General features: G+C 46.7%; 1 protein-coding gene across 3 annotated transcripts in view; it reads left to right on the top strand.

Annotated features, from left to right (window-relative positions):
* The window catches only part of RNF157 (ring finger protein 157), a 103,312-nt gene that overhangs the window by 42,573 nt on the left and 37,830 nt on the right, over positions 1-22,909 (top strand). For all 3 annotated transcript variants that reach the window (XM_040435380.1, XM_040435381.1, XM_040435379.1), the window contains exons 4-6: positions 19,257-19,345; positions 20,758-20,904; positions 21,747-21,864. In XM_040435380.1, coding sequence (XP_040291314.1) covers positions 19,257-19,345; positions 20,758-20,904; positions 21,747-21,864 — 354 coding nt within the window. The remainder of the gene's footprint in view (positions 1-19,256; positions 19,346-20,757; positions 20,905-21,746; positions 21,865-22,909) is intronic.

The raw sequence follows: 22,909 nt of genomic DNA, 5'->3' as shown, positions 1-22,909 counted from the left end.
CACAACTGATATACCGTATGTGAAGTGGGCCTAAGAGATTGTGCTGATTTCTGTTCTTCCACACCGAAATCTGCACGTGTTACCTGTGGAGCTTGAAACGGATTTTGCTGCAGGTCTCATCTTTTGCATCGCAAAGGGTGAAATCTGCACAGACAGTTGACATGCTGCGGATTTTCAGATCTGCGTCACGGGTAAGTTTCCATGTTGGGGAAAAACTATTTTGGGAGGTTTGGACGACTATCTGATGTGTATGGTCGTTTTCCGACTCCCCCCTCAAAGCTTGGTGCTGGGGAGATGAGGATCAGGAATGGTGGATTAATTTACAGATCCTTTTGGTAGTGGGGAGCAAGCTACTGCCAGAGGAGCATGGTAGTGTCTTTCTCCCCAGTTTACTATACATGCATGCTTGGCCAAGCTGAGCATGCATAGGTATGGGAGGATCAGGAGAGAGATCTGTCTTCAGAACGAGTGTTCAGCTTTCATTAGGCAGCCGCAGCGTCCGGTAACCTGTCATCTTGGAGTTCTAGTGAAATCCCTGTATCGGCACTGCAGGAGCACTGTAGAGCCGTGTGCGCACTGTGGCTTGTGTAATGGACATCTGTCTCGTCCCTAGAAGAGCAGTCCTGGCAGGGTAATCGCATCTCTTTTCTGTGTGGGGGTAATTGCAGCGTTTGTGGGTACACAATATCCAATGATTGTCATTCTTCCTCATTTCCTTTTCATTCACATTGATGTCTTCACTCTGCATGAAGGAGCTTTTTCTGCTTGTCTGGGCAATAACCAGTCATGGGAAAGGTGACGGCAAGCTCTCCAGAGATAAATGGGCCGGAGGTCTCAGTCCTTTCGCAGTGGCAAGGTTAAACGCATACACTTCCCAATGGAAGAGCACGATGCTGGGGACACCAGGGAGAAGAAATATAGCCTTGTCCGCGGACCCCTATCTCACTGTGCCCACCCCTGAAAATTCTCCAGCAGTGAATTTACAGTCATGTCAGAATGTAGAATACTGGACCATAAATGAATCTGAGTCATTTCTTAACACGTCAGTGTGCTGTCGGTATTCTCCACGGATCCACTTTATTGTATTTGTGTATTCAGACCTCTGTCCGCGGGAGTAACGCATGCGCCATTTTATTAAATGGGTCCATGAAAGCCGCAGACTGAACATAGGTGGTCTATTCTTCACTTAAGAAAAGAATACCGCAGCACTCAGTGTCTTCCTGGTGTCATTGTTCAGGTTTATTCCTTCCTATAGTCTTTATCAGTACGCTGCGGTATTCTTTTCTTCATGTTGTCTACAAGGGGCGCACAGGCTAGCAGTGATGGCTAACCTCCAGCTGTGGTGAAACTACAACTCCCAGCATGCTCCATTTTATTTTTATGGAGTTTTGAGAACAGCCAAGCAAGGGGACATCTTGGGAGTCGTAGTTTTACCACAGCTGCAGTGCCGGAGGTTAGCCATCACAGGGTTAGGATCTAAAACCGCAGGCACCGCCACTTTATTTTTTTTTAAAACCATTAGTCCCGATTCATCTAAATATTTGCCATTCCTCACTAACCCTTTGCATAGAACAGCAATAAAAAGGTTGTAAAAAAATAAAAACAGACATGGACTTCTGAGTGAGGTCTAATGCCAAGAAAAATACCCGTCTTACAGCCTTAACTGGAATTTTCACAATCAAGAACGCATCGCACCAGAAATGAGTGGATGGGGCTATCAAATTGGAGTATATTACACCTCAGTTATCGTCCTCTTATCAGCAGAAATGGCTCATATTGTTGCGGACAATTAAGCCAGCTTATGTGGTGGTGTTTTGTGTAAAAAGTCACATTCATGGCAGAAAGATTTTTCCGGAGCCGCAGACCGGAAGATTGGGGGCGCGCTCCGGAAATGCGGATGCGGACAGCACACTGTGTGCTGTCCGCATCCATTCCTGCCCCATAGAAAATGAATGGGTGCAGACACATTCACGGACGTGTGAATGGACCCTTAACATTGCAAGTGCAGATGGCAGATGTGGTATATTTGTGTGGAGAAGGCTGAGTGAGGGGTCTGGAGTTATTTTGGCCTGGTCACATGACCCTCCATCAGCAGCCATCTTATGGACAGGTCTCCTGTTTGGACAGCACAGAATATTTGCCCAATAAGGGGACATAAAGCAAACTGCACAGAAAATCAACAAAGGCTATATATGTAATTGTCATATAGTCAACTTACATACACATTGACCAAAGGTATCCAGAAAGTGGCCAACCGCTTCAAATAAACATTTTGGGGGCGTGGCCAACTTCCGGCATGAGAGCACGCTTCTGAGTGTAGCTCCGAGTCCCGTTAATAATCCTGCTCCATCCTGATTTAAAAACAGCCGCAAAAATAGAGTGGCAGGTGCAGAAGAGGAGGGGAACCACCCGCAGGAGTAAGATGAGCCCAAGCGGCGGCAGAGCGGCTCACAGAATATGCTAGAGCCGAAAGCCAACATGGCGCCACGACTCCATCTAACTCGCGCGACCCAGCCCTACAGCAAGACCCTCCCAGCGAGGAAGAACCGGAACTCTTGCCTAAGGTAGCTCATGAGCAGCTGATGAATGCTATTTCTATGTGTCAGACCTCTCTCACGAGTAAAATTGAGGAGGTGAAGGTGGATGTTGGGCTCCTCAGACACGATGTGCAGCAGCTGAGAGAGAGGGCGAGCACAGGTATCTGAGCTGGAAGATATCACCCGACCAATGCAAGCTAAACTGTCGGATCTGGAGAAGAAAGTACATTTGTGGCAGCAGAAATGCGACGATCTGGAGAATAGATCCAGACGTAACAATGTCCGAATCCTAGGCTTCCCGGAAAGGGCAGAAGGAACGGATCCGGCGACCTTCATAGAAAAATGGTTTAAGACCACGTTCCCTGGGCCGTTTTCATACGCCGTGGAGAGGGCTCACAGAGTCCCGGCTAGACCTCCTCCCCCAGGTGTTCCCGCCAGACCCCTGAACTGGAATCATAGGGATCTGCTACTCAACCTGGCCAGATCCGCGCAGGACATATCTTATAATAAGTCCAGGGTTTCACTGTTCCCTGACTTTTCGGCGGAGTTACAGAAAAAGAGATCCACCTTTGTAGCCGTCAAGAGGAATCTCTGAGAGTTGAATATCCAGTACTCCATGTCGTATCCTGCCCCGCTTCGGATAGTTGATGGAGGGAAATCCCTTATTTTTCAATGATCCGAGGAAAACTGATGAGTGGGTAGCCAGCAGACCGGGACACTGATCCGAGGAGTCATCTGGACTCTATTCCATCTACCTGCTCCAAGCTGACTTGAGAAGGACGCTTACCTGTTCAAAGATGGACTGCGCTTACAGATGCGTATCCTGGGTATCGTATGAATACCATGGTCTTTTATCAGGGACACGCGGAGTAATCAGTTATCTGTAATGTTTATATGCTGCATTCGTACTAGTTGATATATGGCTGTTTGATAGCACATGGCTCCGGGACTCACCCGGCGAGTACCTGCACTGGGATAACATCTACATACACCGTGCAGGTCCCCGAGTATATGGCCATGATTGAAGCAGGCCTTAAGTCTGTTCAGTATGTTTGTTATGGTGGTACTTTAACATTTGCTGGAAAGGGATGGCGCAGATATATAGTATGGGTGGCAAAGATAGGGGATCTGAGAATCTACTTAAAGGAACAATACTTATGCAATTTATGGTGTTTAAGATAATATGGCGGGGCTAACGGTCATGTCGTGGAATGTGAGAGGATTGGGAGGACCTAGGAAAAGGATCGCTGTGTTTTCGCATGTGCGTCGGCTTGCTCCACATATCCTCAGCCTACAGGAGACCCACTTAACGTCAGACGGGCAACAGAATTAAGAAGCCCTGGGTACAGTGGAGCGCCAATGCATATGGGAACTCGTATTCTAGAGGGGTAGAAGTTTTAGTGCATAGCTGCCTGAGGTGGGAGACGGAGAGGCTTGTAGTGGATCCGGGCAGACGTTATATATTTGTGGTTGCATACGTCAACTGTACTCCATATGTCATCATTAATGTATATAACCCTCCGCCGGCCAGTGTATCAGTACTGCAGGCTGTGGTGGGCTTTGTAGCGCAGTACCCGAATGTCAGATTACTATGTATGGGGGACTTTAATATGGTGATGAACCCGGACTTAGACCGCTTTCGGAGCACGGCTAGAGACGAAATGTCAGTTTCTTCAACCTCAGTGCTCTTAAAGGTGGCCACTGAGATGGGATGGCTGGACTTATGGCGGGAAAAACATCCCCTAACGGTGCAGTACTCTTGCTTCACCCCTTCAAGAGGTGCTTTGTCCAGGATAGATGACATCATGGGGAATGCACTGACCCTTACTGAGTTAGAGAGTATTAAGTACTGCCCGCAGGGGCCCTCTGACCACGCACCGCTGTTAGTGAAGTTTTTATTTGTGGATGGACTGGCGAGAGGGAACAAAATGCGTATACACCCCTTCTGGCTCACCCTCATGGGATCCAATGATCGAATCCCGGATCAACGCCGTATGTTTTTTGAGGTACAGGGCGATATAACAGATGAGTTACTAATTTGGGAAACGTTAAAAGCTTACTTGAGGGGATGCATTAAATCATCCATAGCATTTATTAAAAGAGAGACCCACCGAAGGGAAGTAGAGCTTCAGGAATCCTGCAGGGTGGCTGAGATTGCTTTTACTGGGAACCCCACTGAATCTAATAGGTTGGAATGGCTCCTCAGGGGAAGGCAGTACATGCAGCACTTGCAGGAGAAGAGCGATTGCAAGCTATTCTTCCTCAAACAGCAGTCCTTTGAGCAGGGAGGTCAGGCAGGTAAGATATTGGCTCACATTGCCCGGAACAACTCCTCGGCGCCTCCAGTTATACGTATTAGAGGGATGGATGGAGGGATAATAGTAACGTCACCGGGCATCCTTGCTAGGTTCCAGGAATTCTACCAGGAATTGTATAGGTCAGTGATACATTATTCTTCCCAAGAGCTGGAAATATATTTGCAGGAGGTGACACATCCCCGATTGAGTGACGAGGATAGGGAAATGTTAGAGGGGGATTTTACATTAGAGGAGATACAAGAGGCTATGCGGGGACTCACAACTGGAAAGGCACCTGGCCCTGATGGCATCCCGATCGAGGTGTACAATAGATATGGTGACATTCTGGCCCCTAGAATGGAAAAAATGTTGCAATCAGCAAAGGCACAACAGAGACTGCCAGACTCATTTTATGATGCCACCATAGTGGTCATCCTGAAGCCAGACAAGGACCCTTTAGAATGTGGGTCGTACAGGCCCATCTCCTTGTTAAACCTAGATTACAATGTACTTACGAAAATAATTGCCAATAGATTGAATAGGGTCATAGCATCTATTGTACACCCGGATCAGTCCGAATTTATACCGGGGAGGTCTACATCTACTAACATCAGGAGGGCGCAAGTGATTACGCAAATAGGTAAAGCTATGGACAAGCCGTGGGTTATGGCATCCTTAGACACGGCCAAAGCCTTTGACTCGGTAAAGTGGCCATATCTGCTGGAAGTACTAAAATGTTTTGGCTTTGGTCCAGTGTTTGCCCAGTGGGTACATATGCTCTATAAGCACCCTAAAGCGAACATACTGGTGAACGGTTCACATTCAGATCAGTTTAACCTTGGCAGAGGAACTAGGCAAGGGTGTCCTCTGTCACCCCTCCTGTTTGCAGTAGCAATAGAGCATTTAGCACTTAGACTGAGGCAGGATGGAGTTTATAGTGGAGTTTCCCTAGGTGGCGGGGAGAGGACTGTGTCGGATTATATGCCGACGACCTGATCCTTTTTATGGATAGGGCGGATCATTCACTGCTCAGAGCGATTGAGCTAATTGAACCCTTCGGATGCTTTTCTGGATTGCATATTAACTGGTCCAAGTCGGCTCTGATGCCCCTTAAACCTGCAGGTTGGCCTACAACATACTGCAATCTCCCAGTGGTAGACCGGTTTAAATACCTAGGAATCATAATAACCAGAGACCCTCCCTTAGCATATACTTTGAATACGGAGCCTTTAACCTCTACATTTGCTAAGAAATTTGCGGCATGGCAATCCCTTCCCATCTCGATGATGGGTCGTCTGAACCTCATAAAGATGGTCCTCCTTCCTAAGGCTCTGTATGTACTGGAGCATGCTAGCACGACTGTCCCGCGACGGTTCTTTGATCGCCTTCACTCCATGATGTCGACCTTCATTTGGGGACAGGCTAGAAGGAAATTGGTGCTCCGTACTTTGCAGAGGCCCAAGCTGCAGGGGGGAGCGGCACTCCCGGACTTGTTCCTGTATTTCCTAGCGGGTCAGTTGCGTTACCTCACGTCCTGGGTCTCCTCGCAATCTCTCCCCAATGCAGAATTTTATCTGCAATATTTTTTGCAGATTCATTCCTTATGGCCAGTACTGGAAGATATTAGTCTGTTCCATGGAAGGGCCCTTCTATTACATAGATTGGCCCACCAGATATGGGAAGCAGCTAAGCTCAAGTCCTATAATGACCTGTCGGACGCAATACCCCTATGGGAGCACCCCATGTTTCGGCATTTGAATCGACATGATGGTGCTGCATTGTGGAAGGAACATGGGGTGCAGACCCTAGGCGATTTATATGAGGGAGGATCTATGAGGTCTTTTTCTCAACTCCAAGACAAATTTGAGGTCCCGAGGCATATGTTCTTCAGATACCTCCAGATTAGACATGCCCTCTCTGCACAGTTTGGTAGGGTCTCCAGAAAGATCTCCAATTATCCATTAATTGGAGTGATGTCCACACAGGGCCCTAGAGGCCTCATATCAGCTATCTACACATACCTCATGAGAATGTCCCCTCTGACCGTAGAAGACAAATGGAGGGAATGCATCCCATCCCTCTCCGATACAGAATGGGCTGAGGCCCTCGCAGCTCCTACAAGAGTCTCTCCCTCAGTTAATAACTTCTGGCACATGATTTGGGAATGTAGACATATACAAAGATTTTGGCGAGATGTGACATCATTCCTGTCAGATTTTGTGCCAGGAAATGTCCCTCTTTGTCCCAAGATGGGTTTGCTGGGAATTGCAGACGAGGAGCAGTGGTCTCATCACCACAGGATATTCCTGGAGGAAACTTTATTCCTTGCTAGGAAGGCGATAGCACTTAGATGGATGGCCGATAGGATGCCTAATTTAAATCATTGGAAACAGTTAACCAGATCATGCCTCTGGAAAAAGTAGTATACATACATAGGGGATGTCCTCAGAAATTTCAGAAAGTGTGAGGGGAGTGGTGTTCGTCCACTAATACGTTAAATACTTGATGAGGCCACATATATGTGTGTTTCGAATGGAGATATGGAATACCATTTTAACCAAATGCCGCTTGAGAAAGGGCCCCTGGGATGCCACGTGTAATGATGAGCAGGAAATGTTCTAATATTTGACAGAGACCCTGCTGCGTTCAGGGGAAAACCATCAAGAACCATGTACCACGGGTTGTTTTTCTTTTTGATTTATGTCAATATGTGTTTTGATTTTGCATTTTCATTTGCTGAATTTACTGTCATGTGACATATGTCATGTAATTTACTATTGTACCTTTATAATCCAATAAAACGAGTTTAAAAAAAAAAAGTCACATTTTAAAAATGGTGTGCGCCTTTTGATGTGAGGTGAAATTAAATCGCCACTTTTGATTTGTAATGTTAGTATTTATTTTGGCGCAAATTACGCCATTATTGATAAATGTCCCCCATAGACTTTGTAGCTATGAGCTATTTACACTTCTCTTTTAACTTGAAGGGGTTTTCCAATTTTTTTTTTTAAACTAATGACCTACCCTCAGGATAGGTCATCAGTATCTGATCGGTGGGGGGCTAACACCTGGGACCCCAGTCAATCAGCTGTTAGAGAAGGTACCTGTGAGTGCCGCGCCCTTCTCACAGCTCACCAAGCGCAGCGCCGTACATTGTATAGTGGCTGTGCGTGGTATCGCACGCAGCTTAGTTCCATTCACTTCAATGGGGCTGAGCTGCTCTTAGGCCACATGAGCGATGAACGCGACATCACATGGCCTAGGAAAAGCTGAGAGAAAGCCGCTGTGCTACTGCAAGCGTTAGCGTCCTGGGTGTCGGACCCCCAATGATCAGATACTGATTACCTATCCAGATAGGTCATCAGTCAAAAACACTTGGAAAACCCCTTTAAAGGAGTTGAGGAAACAATTGGTTGTGGGGAGTAAATGAAATGAAATGTCAAAAGAGCAATTACTGCTGCAGTGCTCCCTGCCGGTCTGCAGCAATGACCCTTCAAGGGGTTCTGCACTTTTGTTTTAACTGATCTATCCGCTGGATAGATCATCAGCTTCTGATCGGCGGGGGTCCGTCACCCGAGACCCCCGCCGATCAGCTGTTTGAGAAGGCAGCGGCGCTCCAGTAGCGCCGCGGCCTTCTCACTGTTTACCGCCGGCCCAGTGACGTCACGGCTAGTATCAACTAGCGTGGGCGGGGCTAAGCTCCATTCAAGTGAACAGAGCTTAGCCCCGCCCCCATGCTAGTTGATACTAGTCGTGACGTCACTGGGCCAGCGGTAAACAGTGAGAAGACAGCGGCGCTCCTGGAGTGCTGCTGCCTTCTCAAACAGCTGATCGGCGGGGGTCCCGGGTGTCAGACTCCCGCCGATCAGAAGCTGATGATCTATCCAGAGGATAGATCATCAGTTAAAGCAAAGTGCAGAACCCCTTTAAATGTTGTTTTATTATAATTCAGCATGAAAAAACTAGTTACTTTTTGTAATTTACTTCCTGTTACAAAAATGCTCCAGTTGTGAAATATTCTGGTGACCCCCGGTATTTAATATGTATAATAATATGCATGTCCTCCTACTGAGATAGCCATATCTACTGCTAGAAGCTGTGACAGTTACAGGGTGATAGCTGCAGATGAAAGAACACGACTCCTGTGCTTGGATAGGGAGAGAGCTGCAGCAGAAAGGACCCCCCCAAGCGCTGATAGGGAGAGAGCGGCACCAGAAAGGACACCCCATCCTAAGCTCTGATAGGGAGAAAGCTGCAGCAGAAAGGACCCCCCCCCCCAAGCGCTGATAGGGAGAGAGCTGCAGCAGAAAGGACCCCCCCCAAGCGCTGATGGGGAGAGAGCTGCAGCAGAAAGAACCCCCCCCCCCCCCCACCCCCACGCTCTGATAGGGAGAGAGCTGCAGAAAGGACCCCCCCCCCCCCCTTAAGCGCTGATAGGGAGAGAGCCGCAGCAGAAATGACCACCCCACTAAGCACTGATAGGGAGAGAGCTGCAGCAGAAAGGACACCCCCCCCCCCCCCCAAGCGCTGATAGGGAGAGAGCGGCAGCAGAAAGGACCCCCCTAAGCTCTGATAGGGAGAAAGCTGCAGCAGAAAAGACCCCCCCTTCCCCCAAAGCTCTGATAGGGAGAGAGCTGCAGCAGAAAGGACCCCCCACAAGCGCTGATAGGGAGAGAGCTGCAGCAGAAGGGACCCCCCCCCCACGCTCTGATAGGAAGAGAGCTGCAGAAAGGACCCCCCTTCCCTAAGCGCTGATGGGGAGAGAGCTGCAGCAGAAAGGACACCCCCCCAAGCGCTGATAGTGAGAGAGCTGCAGCATAAAGGACACCCCCCCCACGCTCTGATAGGGAGAGAGCTGCAGAAAGGACCCCCCCCTTAAGTGCTGATAGGGAGAGAGCTGCAGCAGAAAGGACGCCCCCTAAGTGCTGATAGGGGGGGTCCTTTCTGCTGCAGCTCTCTCCCTATCAGAGCTTAGGGGAGGGGGGGGGGTCCTTTCTACTGCAGCTCTCTCCCTAAGCTCTGATAGGCAGAGAGCTGCAGCAGAAAAGACCCCCTTTCCCCCCTAAGCTCTGATAGGGAGAGAGCTGCAGCAGAAAGGACACCCCCCTACGCTCTGATAGGGAGAGAGCTGCAGAAAGGACCCCCCCCCCCTTAAGCGCTGATAGGGAGAGAGGTGCAGCAGAAAGGACACCCCCACTAAGCACTGATAGGGAGAGAGCTGCAGCAGAAAGGACACCCCCTAAGCTCTAATAGGGAGAGAGCTGCAGCAGAAAGGACACCCCGCTGAGTTGCTAACCTGAAGAAATGAATGGAAGAATTTCTGAAACAAATCTGAAAAAGATTTCTATGTACTATATCATATCTTATAATTTTTTGCATCAGTAAATTTTAATTTTAAAAGGTTAGGAGGTTTTAAAGGGTTTAAGAGCCTAAACCTCTTTAAAAGTATTGTCCATCTGCAGAAGAGTCTGTCTGTTTTAGGACGTGAAAAAAATGTATATATAAGTGTATTAATAGACTGTATTTATCAGATCTGCTGAGCTCGTCCTATTTCAGACCCTTTGTCCACTTCCGCTGAAACTTCCTCCCCTGCTGAGGCGGAATCAGAACTTTCTTATATTTTAGTTCTTTATTGCTTCATGTTTTCTATTGTTTCTACATCACATTGTTATAATAATCTGATTCTGTATAAAAAAAAAATCCTAGGAAGAATCAAGTGAACTGAATAGTTATTTGGATCACAGTAAGCATGAATAAAACGTAACTTTTAATGTTAAATATTAAATAATCCACCCACTTCAAACAAACATAGATACATATATAAGACCTGATAGTCTAGATCAGGGGTCCTCAAACTTTTTAAACAGGGGGCCAGTTCACTGTCCCTCAGACCGTTGGAGGGCCGGACTATAGTTTAAAGGGGTATTCCCATCTTGGACAATGGGGGCATATAGTTAGGTGCGGGTCCCACCGCTGGGACCCGCACCTATATAGAGAACGGAGCCCTGAAAGTGAATGGGAGCGTACCGCGCATGCACTGCCCATGCTCCCATTCATTTCTATGAGGCCGATGGAAATAGCCGAGCCAGCGCTCGGCTATTTTTGGCAGCCCCTCAGAAATGAATGGAGGGCAGCTGCGCATGCGTAGTGGGCCCTCCTTCACTTTCGGGGCTCCGTTCTCTATATAGGTGCGGGTCCCAGCGGTGGGACCTGCACCTATAGGACAATGGGGGCATATCCTAGCGATATGCCCCCATTGTCCAAGATGGGAAAACCCCTTTAACTATGAACAAATTCCTATGCACACTGCACATATCTTATTTTGAAGTGAAAAAACACATTTCCCTACCCCTGAACGTCTACTTCTCCTTTCTTCTTCTCCGGACTTCCTGTGACGCAGCTGCACATGAGGTTCACAGGTCTGGAAGGAGGTGCGCCTGCGCGGCAAGACTGATAGAACCAGTGGCGGATCCAGAGCTCCTCAATACTATACTGCAGAAACAGATAATACCACTGATAATATTAGTGCTACATAGAACCCCCCATATAAAATACCCCTTCTTTGTGGCCTCCAGTAAATGTCCCCATAGTGCACCAATAATGTGCCAGTAAGAGGTGCCCCCATAGATGCCCCCCAATCATGTGCTAGTGAAAAGTGCCTCTCCCCGCCACTCATGTACCAGTAATAAGTGCCACTCTCCTCTCCCCCCCCACTCATGTGCCAGTCTCCTCTATGCTGCCACCCCCCATGTGCCAGTAATAAGTGCCAATTCTCCCCCCCCCCCCATGTGCCAGTAATAAGTGTGGCAGAAAAATTGGCCGATTTAATAAAATAAAAAAAACACTCATACTTACCATCTGCGATGCGATGCGGTGCGATGCAGGCCTCTTCTGGCCTGTGTCCCGCTCTTGTACTGCACTGGCCTCTGATAGGCTGCCTGCACAAGGCCCGCAGCCTATCAGAGGAACAGGGAAGGGAGACGCATCTCCCTCCCCTGCCACAGCACAGCTATTTGTATCGCTGTCCTGAGGACGGCGATGCAGATCACTATGGAGATGAGCGCAATGGAAGCGCAGCGCTCATCTCCTGCTGTGCCCTTCCAGAATTGCTGAAACGGCCAAAACACCCGAGGGGCCGGATCAGTGTCCTCGGAGGGCCGCATGTGGCCCGCGGGCCGTAGTTTGAGGACCCCTGGTCTAGATGGTACCTGAGGGGGAGAGCAAAAATAGAGGGGGAGGACAACGCAAGGGACCACAGTATTCCTATGGGGACCCTCACTATTGCCTCAACCCACAGGAACACCCTGATGGTGGGTGGCCTGTGGTCCCGTACCTGCCCTAGCTCTCCCTCAAAAAGACACTAAAACCTTCCAACGCGTTTCCCCTAGCACAGGTTCATCAGGGGAGATGTAATGGGTAAAGAAACAGATCAACACATAAAATAACATAAGTCTTAGATGACAGCTCGATATATCACCCAGTAAAGGGTATAGATAGTGCGATTAATCTAAAGCCCCCAAAATCTATAATCTTCCTTACGACACCAGCTCATGTGGTAATGATATACACTCGCCTAAAGAATTATTAGGAACACCTGTTCTATTTCTCATTAATACAATTATCTAGTCAACCAATCACATGGCAGTTGCTTCAATGCATTTAGGGGGGTGCTCCTGGTCAAGACAATCTCCTGAACTCCAAACTGAATGTCAGAATGGGAAAGAAAGGTGATTTAAGCAATTTTGAGCGTGGCATGGTTGTTGGTGCCAGACGGGCCGGTCTGAGTATTTCACAATCTGCTCAGTTACTGGGATTTTCACGCACAACCATTTCTAGGGTTTACAAAGAATGGTGTGAAAAGGGAAAAGCATCCAGTATGTGGCAGTCCTGTGGACAAAAATGCCTTGTGGATGCTAGAGGTCAGAGGAGAATGGGCCGACTGATTCAAGCTGATAGAAGAGCAACGTTGACTGAAATAACCACTCGTTACAACCGAGGTATGCAGCAAAGCATTTGTGAAGCCACAACACGCACAACCTTGAGGCGGATGGGCTACAACAGCAGAAGACCCCACCGGGTACCACTCATCTCCACTACAAATAGGAAAAAGAGGCTACAATTTGCACGAGCTCACCAAAATTGGACTGTTGAAGACTGGAAAAATGTTGCCTGGTCTGATGAGTCTCGATTTCTGTTGAGACATTCAAATGGTAGAGTCCGAATTTGGTGTAAACAGAATGAGAACATGTATCCATCCTCTGATGGCTACTTCCAGCAGGATAATGCACCATGTCACAAAGCTCAAATCATTTCAAATTGGTTTCTTGAACATGACAATGAGTTCACTGTACTAAAATGGCCCCCACAGTCACCAGATCTCAACCCAATAGAGCATCTTTGGGATGTGGTGGAACGGGAGCTTCGTGCCCTGGATGTGCATCCCTCAAATCTCCATCAACTGCAAGATGCTATCCTATCAATATGGGCCAACATTTCCAAAGAATGCTATCAGCACCTTGTGGAATCAATGCCACGTAGAATTAAGGCAGTTCTTAAAGGGCTTTTGTCAGCCCACTAAACCGTTTTTTTTTGTTTACTAATCATCCCTATACTGCGAGCTCTGCATACATAAGTTAAATAATCATTTTTGTTCAGTAGAATTTTATAAAAAGCGATTTTTTAAAATATGCAAATTACCTTGCTACCAGCAAGTAGGGCGGCTACTTGCTGGTAGCAGCCGCATCCTTCGACCCTAATGACGCCCCCTCCGCATTGTGATTGACAGGGCCAGGGAACGGAATCGTTCATTGCTGGCCCTGCCTGTTCGCATTCAAAATCTGGCGCCTGCGCCGCGGCCGTACCTATCTTCAATCTGCGCAGGCGCACTGAGAGGCGGCCACTCGCTCGGCCGCTCCATCCTCAATGCGCCTGCGCCGATGACGTCACATCTACACCCGGCGCAGGCACATTGAGGAGAGAGCGGCCGCCTCTCAGTGCGCCTGCGCAGATTGAAGATACGTACGGCCGCAGCGCAGGCGCCAGATTTTGAATGCTAACAGGCAGGGCCAGCAGAGAATGATTCCGTTCCCTGGCCCTGTCAATCACAATGCGGAGGGGGCGTCATTAGGAGCGGAGGATGCGGCTGCTACCAGCAAGTAGCCGCCCTACTTGCTGGTAGCAAGGTAATTTTCATATTTTAAAAATAGCTTTTTATCAAATTCTACTGAACAAAAATGATTATTTAACTTATGTATGCAGAGCTCGCAGTATAGGGATTATTAGTAAACAAAAAAAAAAAAAACGGTTTAGTGGGCTGACAGAAGCCCTTTAAGGCAAAAGGGGACCAACACCGTATTAGTATGGTGTTCCTAATAATTCTTTAGGTGAGTGTATATACGGTTTATATGATATGTCCAGGAGTCCCATCCATGTAACAAGACACTTGTTGGTCACCTTACTAGTCAGTCATTATTCAGATGTTTTGAGATAATCAACCAAGCACTTATTCATCAAGACCACATGTATGAGATTAAGACTGCGGACCTTATTGTCAAAGCACCCACATAATATGACATGAGTGGATATCACTCCTATTCACACCCTATAGAGTACACATCAATCTTATATAAAGTTTCAAAATAGGATAACAAATTGCGGTCAGAGGACCTCTTACTTATCCTTTGATAGGAGACCTGCTATATACATTACTTGGCCGTGTCGCTGGTGGAGGGAGCTTCTATGGAGGCGGACGTCCTGGGAGCAAAATTGCTTGTGACTCCTGGACATATCATATAAACCGTATATATATCATTACCACATGAGCTGGTGTCGTAAGGAAGATTATAGATTTTGGGGGCTTTAGATTAATCGCACTATCTATACCCTTTACTGGGTGATATATCGAGCTGTCATCTAAGACTTATGTTATTTTATGTGTTGATCTGTTTCTTTACCCATTATCTCTCCCCTGATGAACTTGTGCTAGGAGAAACGCGTTGGGAGGTTTTAGTGTCTTTTTGAGGGAGAGCTAGGGCAGGTACGGGACCACAGGCCACCCACCATCAGGGTGTTCCTGTGGGTTGAGGCCATAGTGAGGGTCCCCATAGGGATAGTGTGGTCCTTCACGTTGTCCTCCTCCTCTATTTTTGCCCTCCCCCTCAGGTACCATCTAGACTATCAGGTCTTATATATGTTTGTATGTACAGTCCTGATCAAAAGTTTAAAGAGGACCTTTCACTAGTTTAAAAACTAACTATATCAGTGGGCAGAGCGGCGCCCAGGGGTCCCCCTGCACTTACTAGTATGTCTGGGCGCCGCTCCGTTCGCCCGGTATAGGCTCCGGTGTGTGCAGCTCCCTCTGTTGTACTGGGCGGAGTTTTTGTATTAGGGTTGTCCCTTGCTGCAGCGCTGGCCAATCGTAGCGCACAGCTCATAGCCTGGGACTCCCAGGCCATTTTTCAAGTGGTCTTAAACTTTTGATCAGGACTGTATCTGTTTGTTTGAAGTGTGTGGATTATTTAATATTTAACATTAAAAGTTACGTTTTATTCATGCCTACTGTGATCCAAATGCTCCTATTGCATGAATTCACAATTATAACACATGCATATCCTCGGCAAGGTTAATAGTGATTAGAAGTGAATAGTTACAAGATGGACCACGCCACTACGATAGGGCCCATAGCGGGCCCTATCGTAGCTTACAGCCTCCTGTTTTAGTGTATGTCTGAAGCCGTCACTAGGGGGCGCTTACAGCGTGGTGGACATTAGTGTTAGGCCTCTTCCAGGGAGCATTTATCAAAGCTTCTATGCCAGTTTTCTGGCATTGAAAAGTTTCATCTTACAAACTCTGGGGGTCATTTATGATGCTGAAATAAGCCTATATTAGACGTATTTCAGGCACAGACTTCTCCCCGCTCATGCCAAGTCTAAGAAAGTGGGCGGGGCTGCAATACGGGCACAGCCGGGCAACGGCTGTGTGCATGAGCCCTTAGACTGGCAATGTAAACGCCGAAGTAATGTACAGGCCGGCGCCTCTTCATAACTTCATCGGATCCACTACCTGTGCAGGGCTTTATTAAGATTTATTAATATATATGCCGGTATGTTTTTTTTGTTTTGTTTTTTATCCTTCTCAGTTTTATGAGGGGTAATTTGGACAACTTAATTTTTTTTGCATTTTTATATATATATATATATATTTTTTTTTCTCAATTTGGAACTTTACCATAAAATTAGGTATTAGAATGGCTTCCCTACTTCTTTTTTTTTTCCAATCATTTTGATATATTATGTATAGTCTTCGATTATGGGGTGGCCATGGCAACAGTAATTATTTTTTACGTTTTAACATTTTTCGTGTATGTATCTTTTACCTTAATATGCCCTCCATTAGGTCGTAAAACGCCTTTGGGTGGACAATTAACCCGTTTGCTACATGTACAGCGCTGGAGCGATGTGTAAACATGGCGCCCGCTCGCACGTGCAGCGGGCGTCCTGGCCGGCAGGTCTCTGCTGTTTCAAACTAATTACCGCAATAATACCAATCGCGGTAATTAAAGGCTTTAGATGCCGTGATCAAGTTACATCATGGCATCTAAAGTGTCAAAAACCCGGAAGCGTATCCTACCAGTATCCCCTGCGGCCAATGGGGATGTCGGTAGTTGCTTTGATGTTGGAGGAATTGTGTTTTTTTTCCAATTCTACCCCATTTGGAATTTTCTTACAGCTTCCCATTACATTGTATGCCATAATTATTGGTGGCATTAGAAAGTACAACTTTTCTCGCAAAAAATAAGCCCTCATACAGCTATGTGAATGGAAATATAAAAAAGTTATGGCTCAAGGAAGATAGGGAAGAAAAATAAAAACACAAAAAAAAACCTCAGGTAGTGAAAGGGTTAATGTCCATCTTCCAGTTACAGCTGGAAACACCCCCAGTAGTGACATTATTCACTTTACATTCAGGGCGTACAGGTTTAAAGGCCAGGACGCGGTTATTATCAGGTTACCACTATTTGTGCCAGGAAAGATCTGACATCTGTGAGTGACAGCGTGGCGTCTGATTTGTCCACAGCATGTTTTTTTTTCTGCTTGCGGTTTTTTAAAAACCACAGGACCCAGCAGTAAGCGTGATTCTGTTCTATGGCCTGAAATGTTGTTAAATGTGCTATATACACCCAGTACGGTATACTGTTGCACTAATTGGCTGGAAGAATCGGTGCCGTCTCTTGGAACATGTTCGTTCTTGGTGTGGATTCGGAATTCACGTCCAAAGTTCCTATTGAAACTAATAGGTTCAAAAATGCTTCAAATTAAGCGGCACTGAATTTGGGGACAGTTCCCACGTTGCCTTTTTTTTTTTTTTCAGCACAGAAAAATCTTGTGTGAACGCACCCTGACTAAGGCCTCATGCACACAACCGTTCCATTTTTTGCGGTCCGCAAATTGCGGATCCGCAAAGCACGGAAGCCGCCCGTGTGCCTTCCGCAATTTGAGGAACAGAACAGGCGGCTCATTGTAGAAATGCCTATTCTTGTCTGCAAAACAGACAAGAATAGGACATGTTATATTTTTTTTGCGGGGCCACGGAACGGAGCAACGGATGCGGCCCCATTGAAGTGAATGGGTCCGCACCCGAGCTGCAAAAACTGCAGCTCGGACGCGGACCCGAACAACAGTTGTGTGCATGAGGCCAAATGCAGATGAAAAAACTGTGTGAAAGTGACCTAAGATTGGTGTGTGTGTGTGTGTGTGTGTGTGTGTGTGTATACGGTGTATATATACAGTACAGACCAAAAGTTTGGACACACCTTCTCATTCAAAGAGTTCTCTTTATTTTCATGACTATGAAAATTGTAGATTCACACTGAAGGCATCAAAAACTATGAATTAACACATGTGGAATTATATACATAACAAACAACTGTGAAACAACTGAAAATATGTCATATTCTAGGTTCTTCAAAGTAGCCACCTTTTGCTTTGATTACTGCTTTGCACACTCTTGGCATTCTCTTGATGAGCTTCAAGAGGTAGTCCCCTGAAATGGTCTTCCAACAGTCTTGAAGGAGTTCCCAGAGATGCTTAGCACTTGTTGGCCCTTTTGCCTTCACTCTGCGGTCCAGCTCACCCCAAACCATCTCGATTGGGTTCAGGTCCGGTGACTGTGGAGGCCAGGTCATCTGGCGCAGCACCCCATCACTCTCCTTCATGGTCAAATAGCCCTTACTTTCAACGTTTTCCCAATTTTTTGGCTGACTGACTGACCTTCATTTCTTAAAGTAATGATGGCCACTCGTTTTTCTTTACTTAGCTGCTTTTTTCTTGCCATAATACAAATTCTAACAGCCTATTCAGTAGGACTATCAGCTGTGTATCCACCTGACTTCTCGTCAACGCCACTGATGGTCCCAACCCCATTTATAAGGCAAGAAATCCCACTTATTAAACCTGACAGGGCACACCTGTGAAGTGAAAACCATTTCAGGGGACTACCTCTTGAAGCTCATCAAGAGAATGCCAAGAGTGTGCAAAGCAGTAATCAAAGCAAAAGGTGGCTACTTTGAAGAACCTAGAATATGACCTATTTTCAGTTGTTTCACACTTGTTTGTTATGTATATAATTCCACATGTGTTAATTCATAGTTTTGATGCCTTCATTGTCATGGAAATAAAGAAAACTTTTGGTCTGTACTGTGTATATATATATATATATATATATATATATATATATATATATATATATATACAGATACCTCTGTGAAATAGCATATAATAAAGCAGAATCCAGCAGAAATGAGTTACGTGCCTCTGATTGATTTGGAGATGCAGTATATGCCCATAGACATATGGAAAGATTGAAGTGTACATAAAGCTTTAAACGGGTTATTCCGATTTCAAGAGGAAAGTGGACAACTTAGGGGATCAACTAGTAATAAAGAAGAGATTATTACGTACCTGACGGATCCTGTGCCGCCACTCTGCATCAGTGACAGCTACAGCCAATCATTGTCCTCTCAGTGCACCCCTGAGGCCAGCGATTGACTGCAGCAGTCTTGTGCTGTCCACGTGACATAGCGCTCCTGTGAGAACCGCTGCAGCAGCAATGCCTGATTGGTCAGGTAATCCTCTATTCTTTACTACATGTCGTCCAGTGTCCTCCTGAAATCCGATAATTAGACAGAGCGCTGTAGTCGGCCCACAAGCTACTCCGAAGCAGCTGATCCATGGGGTGTTGGGCCACCACTGATCAGATATTGATGGCCCATGCTGAGGAATAAAATCTCAGAAAAAAATAGGTGAAGGCACATTTTGTTAAAGCTCTCAGAAAGGCCCTGGGTTTTACCCCTTGTCTGTGTATTCTTTTTTGTGTGTTAATACATGCAGATTCCCAGCAATTCATTTTCTCTGCTGTCTTCCAGTTCCCATACGCTGCACCTTCCCCGCAAGAGCCCGTGAAAACACTGCGCAGCCTGATCAATATACGAAAAGACACATTACGTCTCGTCAGGTGAATATCTCCTACCCGCAGTATAATGGGATTATGAAATGTATTAAAGTGTATCATTACGCTCAGGGCTTGCAGTTGTTTCTCGAGGATCGCGGTTTGAACCCTACAGATTCTCTAATAAAGCTGATTTTGGAAATGCTTCCTGATTCACTAATCTCATCCACACACTGTGTAAGAAAGATCCAGAGTCCCGGATAAGCTGCCCGCTAAGCCTTCCACACTGCGCAGTCTGGTCTGCACTGCGTTCCTTACGCCTTGCAAGGCTTTACTTTTATATTATAACCCCTCCTTTTCCCAATACAGTCCTGCCTTTGTCATGTGGGTGCACATAATTCTCTGAAGCCCTTTAGGTGCACATATTTCCACTGAAAGGCGTGAAAATCCACAGAAAGAATTCACTATCTGTGGCTTTATTGGGGTTGGCAACTTCTGACAACTCCTTTTAGAAATTAGTGGTGCATTTCTGGCAGGCCGTCCACCCGAATATCAAATCTATGCCAGCTATGATCCTACTAGGCAATTCTGACTCCCTGGAGAATTACCCACAGTCTTCCCTTTAGCAGGCACTGGTCTCTCATTTTGATCCTGTTGGTAGAACTACCTATAGGCTGAGAGATCATTGGTATGCTGTACTGAAGACTTAGAATCCTTTACCCTAACTAAGGGCAGCAGCATATACTAGTGACAGACCCCCTTAGTAAAACACTGGGTCACTTTCTTTCACTGAACCAGCCGTTTTGCTTGACGCTTGCATTGAACAGCTGCAGTACTGGGACTGTTCAATGCACAGTGCAAGACAAGGACTCCTGATAGTCAAGATCTGTAGGGGACTGACCGCTGGGGTCCCTCCGATCACAAGAAAGAGGGCCTGTACTGTCTATTTGATGGGAGCAGCTGAGATGCATGCATGTTACTCTCAACTTTGTGGGATTGCCAGAAATAGCCGAGCACAAACCACGAGCCCTATAGTGCTCGTGGTTGGCAAACCCTAGTAGTCATGGCCCCATTGATGTGACAGTTATCCCCTATTCAGTGTTCTTGTGATTGTTGGACCCCCGGTGGCCCCCATTCACTTGATTGGCAGATGCCTAGTGGTCGGACCCCCAAAGGCCCCCATTTACGTGATTGGCAGGGTCCCAGTGGTCATCCCCCCCCCACCAACTAGACACTTATATGTCTTCTTCATGGGACAACCTCTTTAATACAAGATTCTAGCAAAACATCTGGGTCAGTAAAAGAAAGTGACCCAGCGTATAGCGAAGTTTGTTTCCAGAAAAAACAAGTGACAGATTACCTGCGTATGACGTGGGCACAGTCCTGATATTAGAAGATAATACATTCTATTTTGCCTTTGATTGTCATTACTTTCATTAGATCTATTTCCTCATATTGTAATGGTCTTCTTTTTATAGGTGTACAGAGGAAGTGAAGGCCAGTGGAGCTGAAGGCAGCCGGCCCAAAGTACATTATAATGTGGAGTTTACATTTGACTCAGATGCAAGAGTGGCCATTACCATCTATTACCAAGCCACGGAGGACTTTCAGGGGGGTGTTGCCAGGTGAGGATGGGCTGTATGGAAATCTTGCAGCAGTGGGAGGTACTGGTTCCATTCAGTCCTGTTGTCTTTTGTAGTATTATATATCCAGGTTTTGCTGTCTCCATGCAGTGTCACATATATTTACGTGTTTAAAGGGAGTCTGTCACCACAATTTGACATTATAGACCGCTTACATAGCGCTGTAGCATAACTGTACACGAGTCAAATGGTACCTTTGTTGTGTTGTTCTGAAGTTCATCAGAGGCAAAATCGCTGTTTTATTCATATGTAAATGAGGGCGCGCAAGTGCCCAGGGACGGCGTTCGGGCTGTAAGTGCACAGGGGTGGTGTTCGGCTGTAGGTGCCCAGGCCGCTCTGCCTTTTTCTTAGATAACTACTCCCAGCCTCTGGCTTGGCCCACCCTGTAAGCCCCTTGCGTCATCCAGTGTACTGGCCGAGATCCGACGAGTGCGCAGTTCACCGCTGGCACCGTGCGCCGGCGGGATCTCGTCCAGTACACTGGATGATGCAAGAGGCTTACAGGGCGGGCCAAGCAACAAGCTGGGGAGGGGTTATGTAAGAAGAAGACAGACTGGCCTGGGCACTTGCGCACCCTCATTTACAAGAGATTTTTGCCTCTGTTGAACTTCAGAACAATACAACAAAGGTACCATTTGACCCGTGTATAGTTATGCTACAGCGCTATGTAAGCGGTCTATAATGTCAAATTGTGGTGACAGACTCCCTTTAACAGCAGATGGATAAAACACTGGGGCTCACCCCTGTAATATCTTCTGGGTCTATACTGATGGCGTGCCTATGGTAGATGAGGATTGACGACTTTACTGTTTTGTCTTCATTAGTTACATTCCTAAGTCCAGCAGCCTGCAGTCTGAGACTGTGCACTTCAAGAAAGGAGTCAGCCAGCAGTTCTGTCTTCCATCACATAGTGTGGATCCCTCAGAGTGGAGAGAAGAAGAGGTGAGGGAAATGGATGACTGCAAAATCTATGCACAAGTATTTCTATTTAAAGGGGTATTCCCATCTTACAATATGATGGCATGTCTCTGGGATATGCCATCACTTTATCATTAGTGGGGGTGTGACCTCTGGGATCTCAACTGATGATGAGCCTGAAAGGGCCATAGAGACGCGTCCCCTCACCCACCCACTGGACAAGGAAACTGCAGCACAACTGCTTTCAAGTGAGTGAAGCCAGACATAGCTCCCTGCACATCTGTGTGGTTGGAAGCCCCTCTTTGCAGGGAGAACTGACAGGGCGCAGCGCGGCACTAGTAACAACCTGACGTAAAAATTCCAGTAACGTTTCAGCCCCAGGTGGCAAGTTTTAGTAGTGTTATTTGTGTACAACAGTATTCACAGTGCCCTGTGATTCGGAAGCTAAGGCTACTTTCACACTTGCGTTAGGTGCGGATCCGTCTGGTATCTGCACAGACTGATCCGCACCTATAATGCAAACGCTGGTATCCGTTCAGAACGTATCCGTTTGCATTACCATGAACAATTTTTTATTTATTTTTTTGTTCATTATAATGCAAACTGATCCGTTTTGACTTGCACTGAAAGTCAATGGGAGGCGGATCCATTTTCAATTGCACCAATATTGTGTCAGTGAAAACGGATCCGTCCCCATTGATTTACATTGTAACTCAGGACGGATCCGTTTGGCTCCACATCGTCAGGCGGACATCAAAACGCTGCAAGCAGCGTTTAGTTGTCCGCCTCCAGAGCGGAATGGAGGCTGAACGGAGCCAAACTGATCCTTATCCATTCAGAATGCATTGGGGCTAAACTGATGCGTTTTGGGCCTCTTGTGAGAGCCTTAAAACGGATCTCACAAGCGGACCCAGAAACGCCAGTGTGAAAGTAGCCTAAGGCGCTGGTAGCTCAAAAACTACCTTGGCTTACTTGTTATTTAAAGGGCTTATCCCACAAACTATTTTTTTTTTTAAAGCATCTGGAGTCATGCAAACCTTTATTTTAAAGGGGTTGTTCATCTTGGATG

Source organism: Bufo bufo, chromosome 6 (genome assembly GCF_905171765.1).
Source record: "Bufo bufo chromosome 6, aBufBuf1.1, whole genome shotgun sequence".
NCBI classification, from domain to species: domain Eukaryota; kingdom Metazoa; phylum Chordata; class Amphibia; order Anura; family Bufonidae; genus Bufo; species Bufo bufo.
The sequence above is the reverse complement of the archived record's forward strand: the minus strand, read 5'-3'. Positions and strand labels throughout refer to the sequence as shown.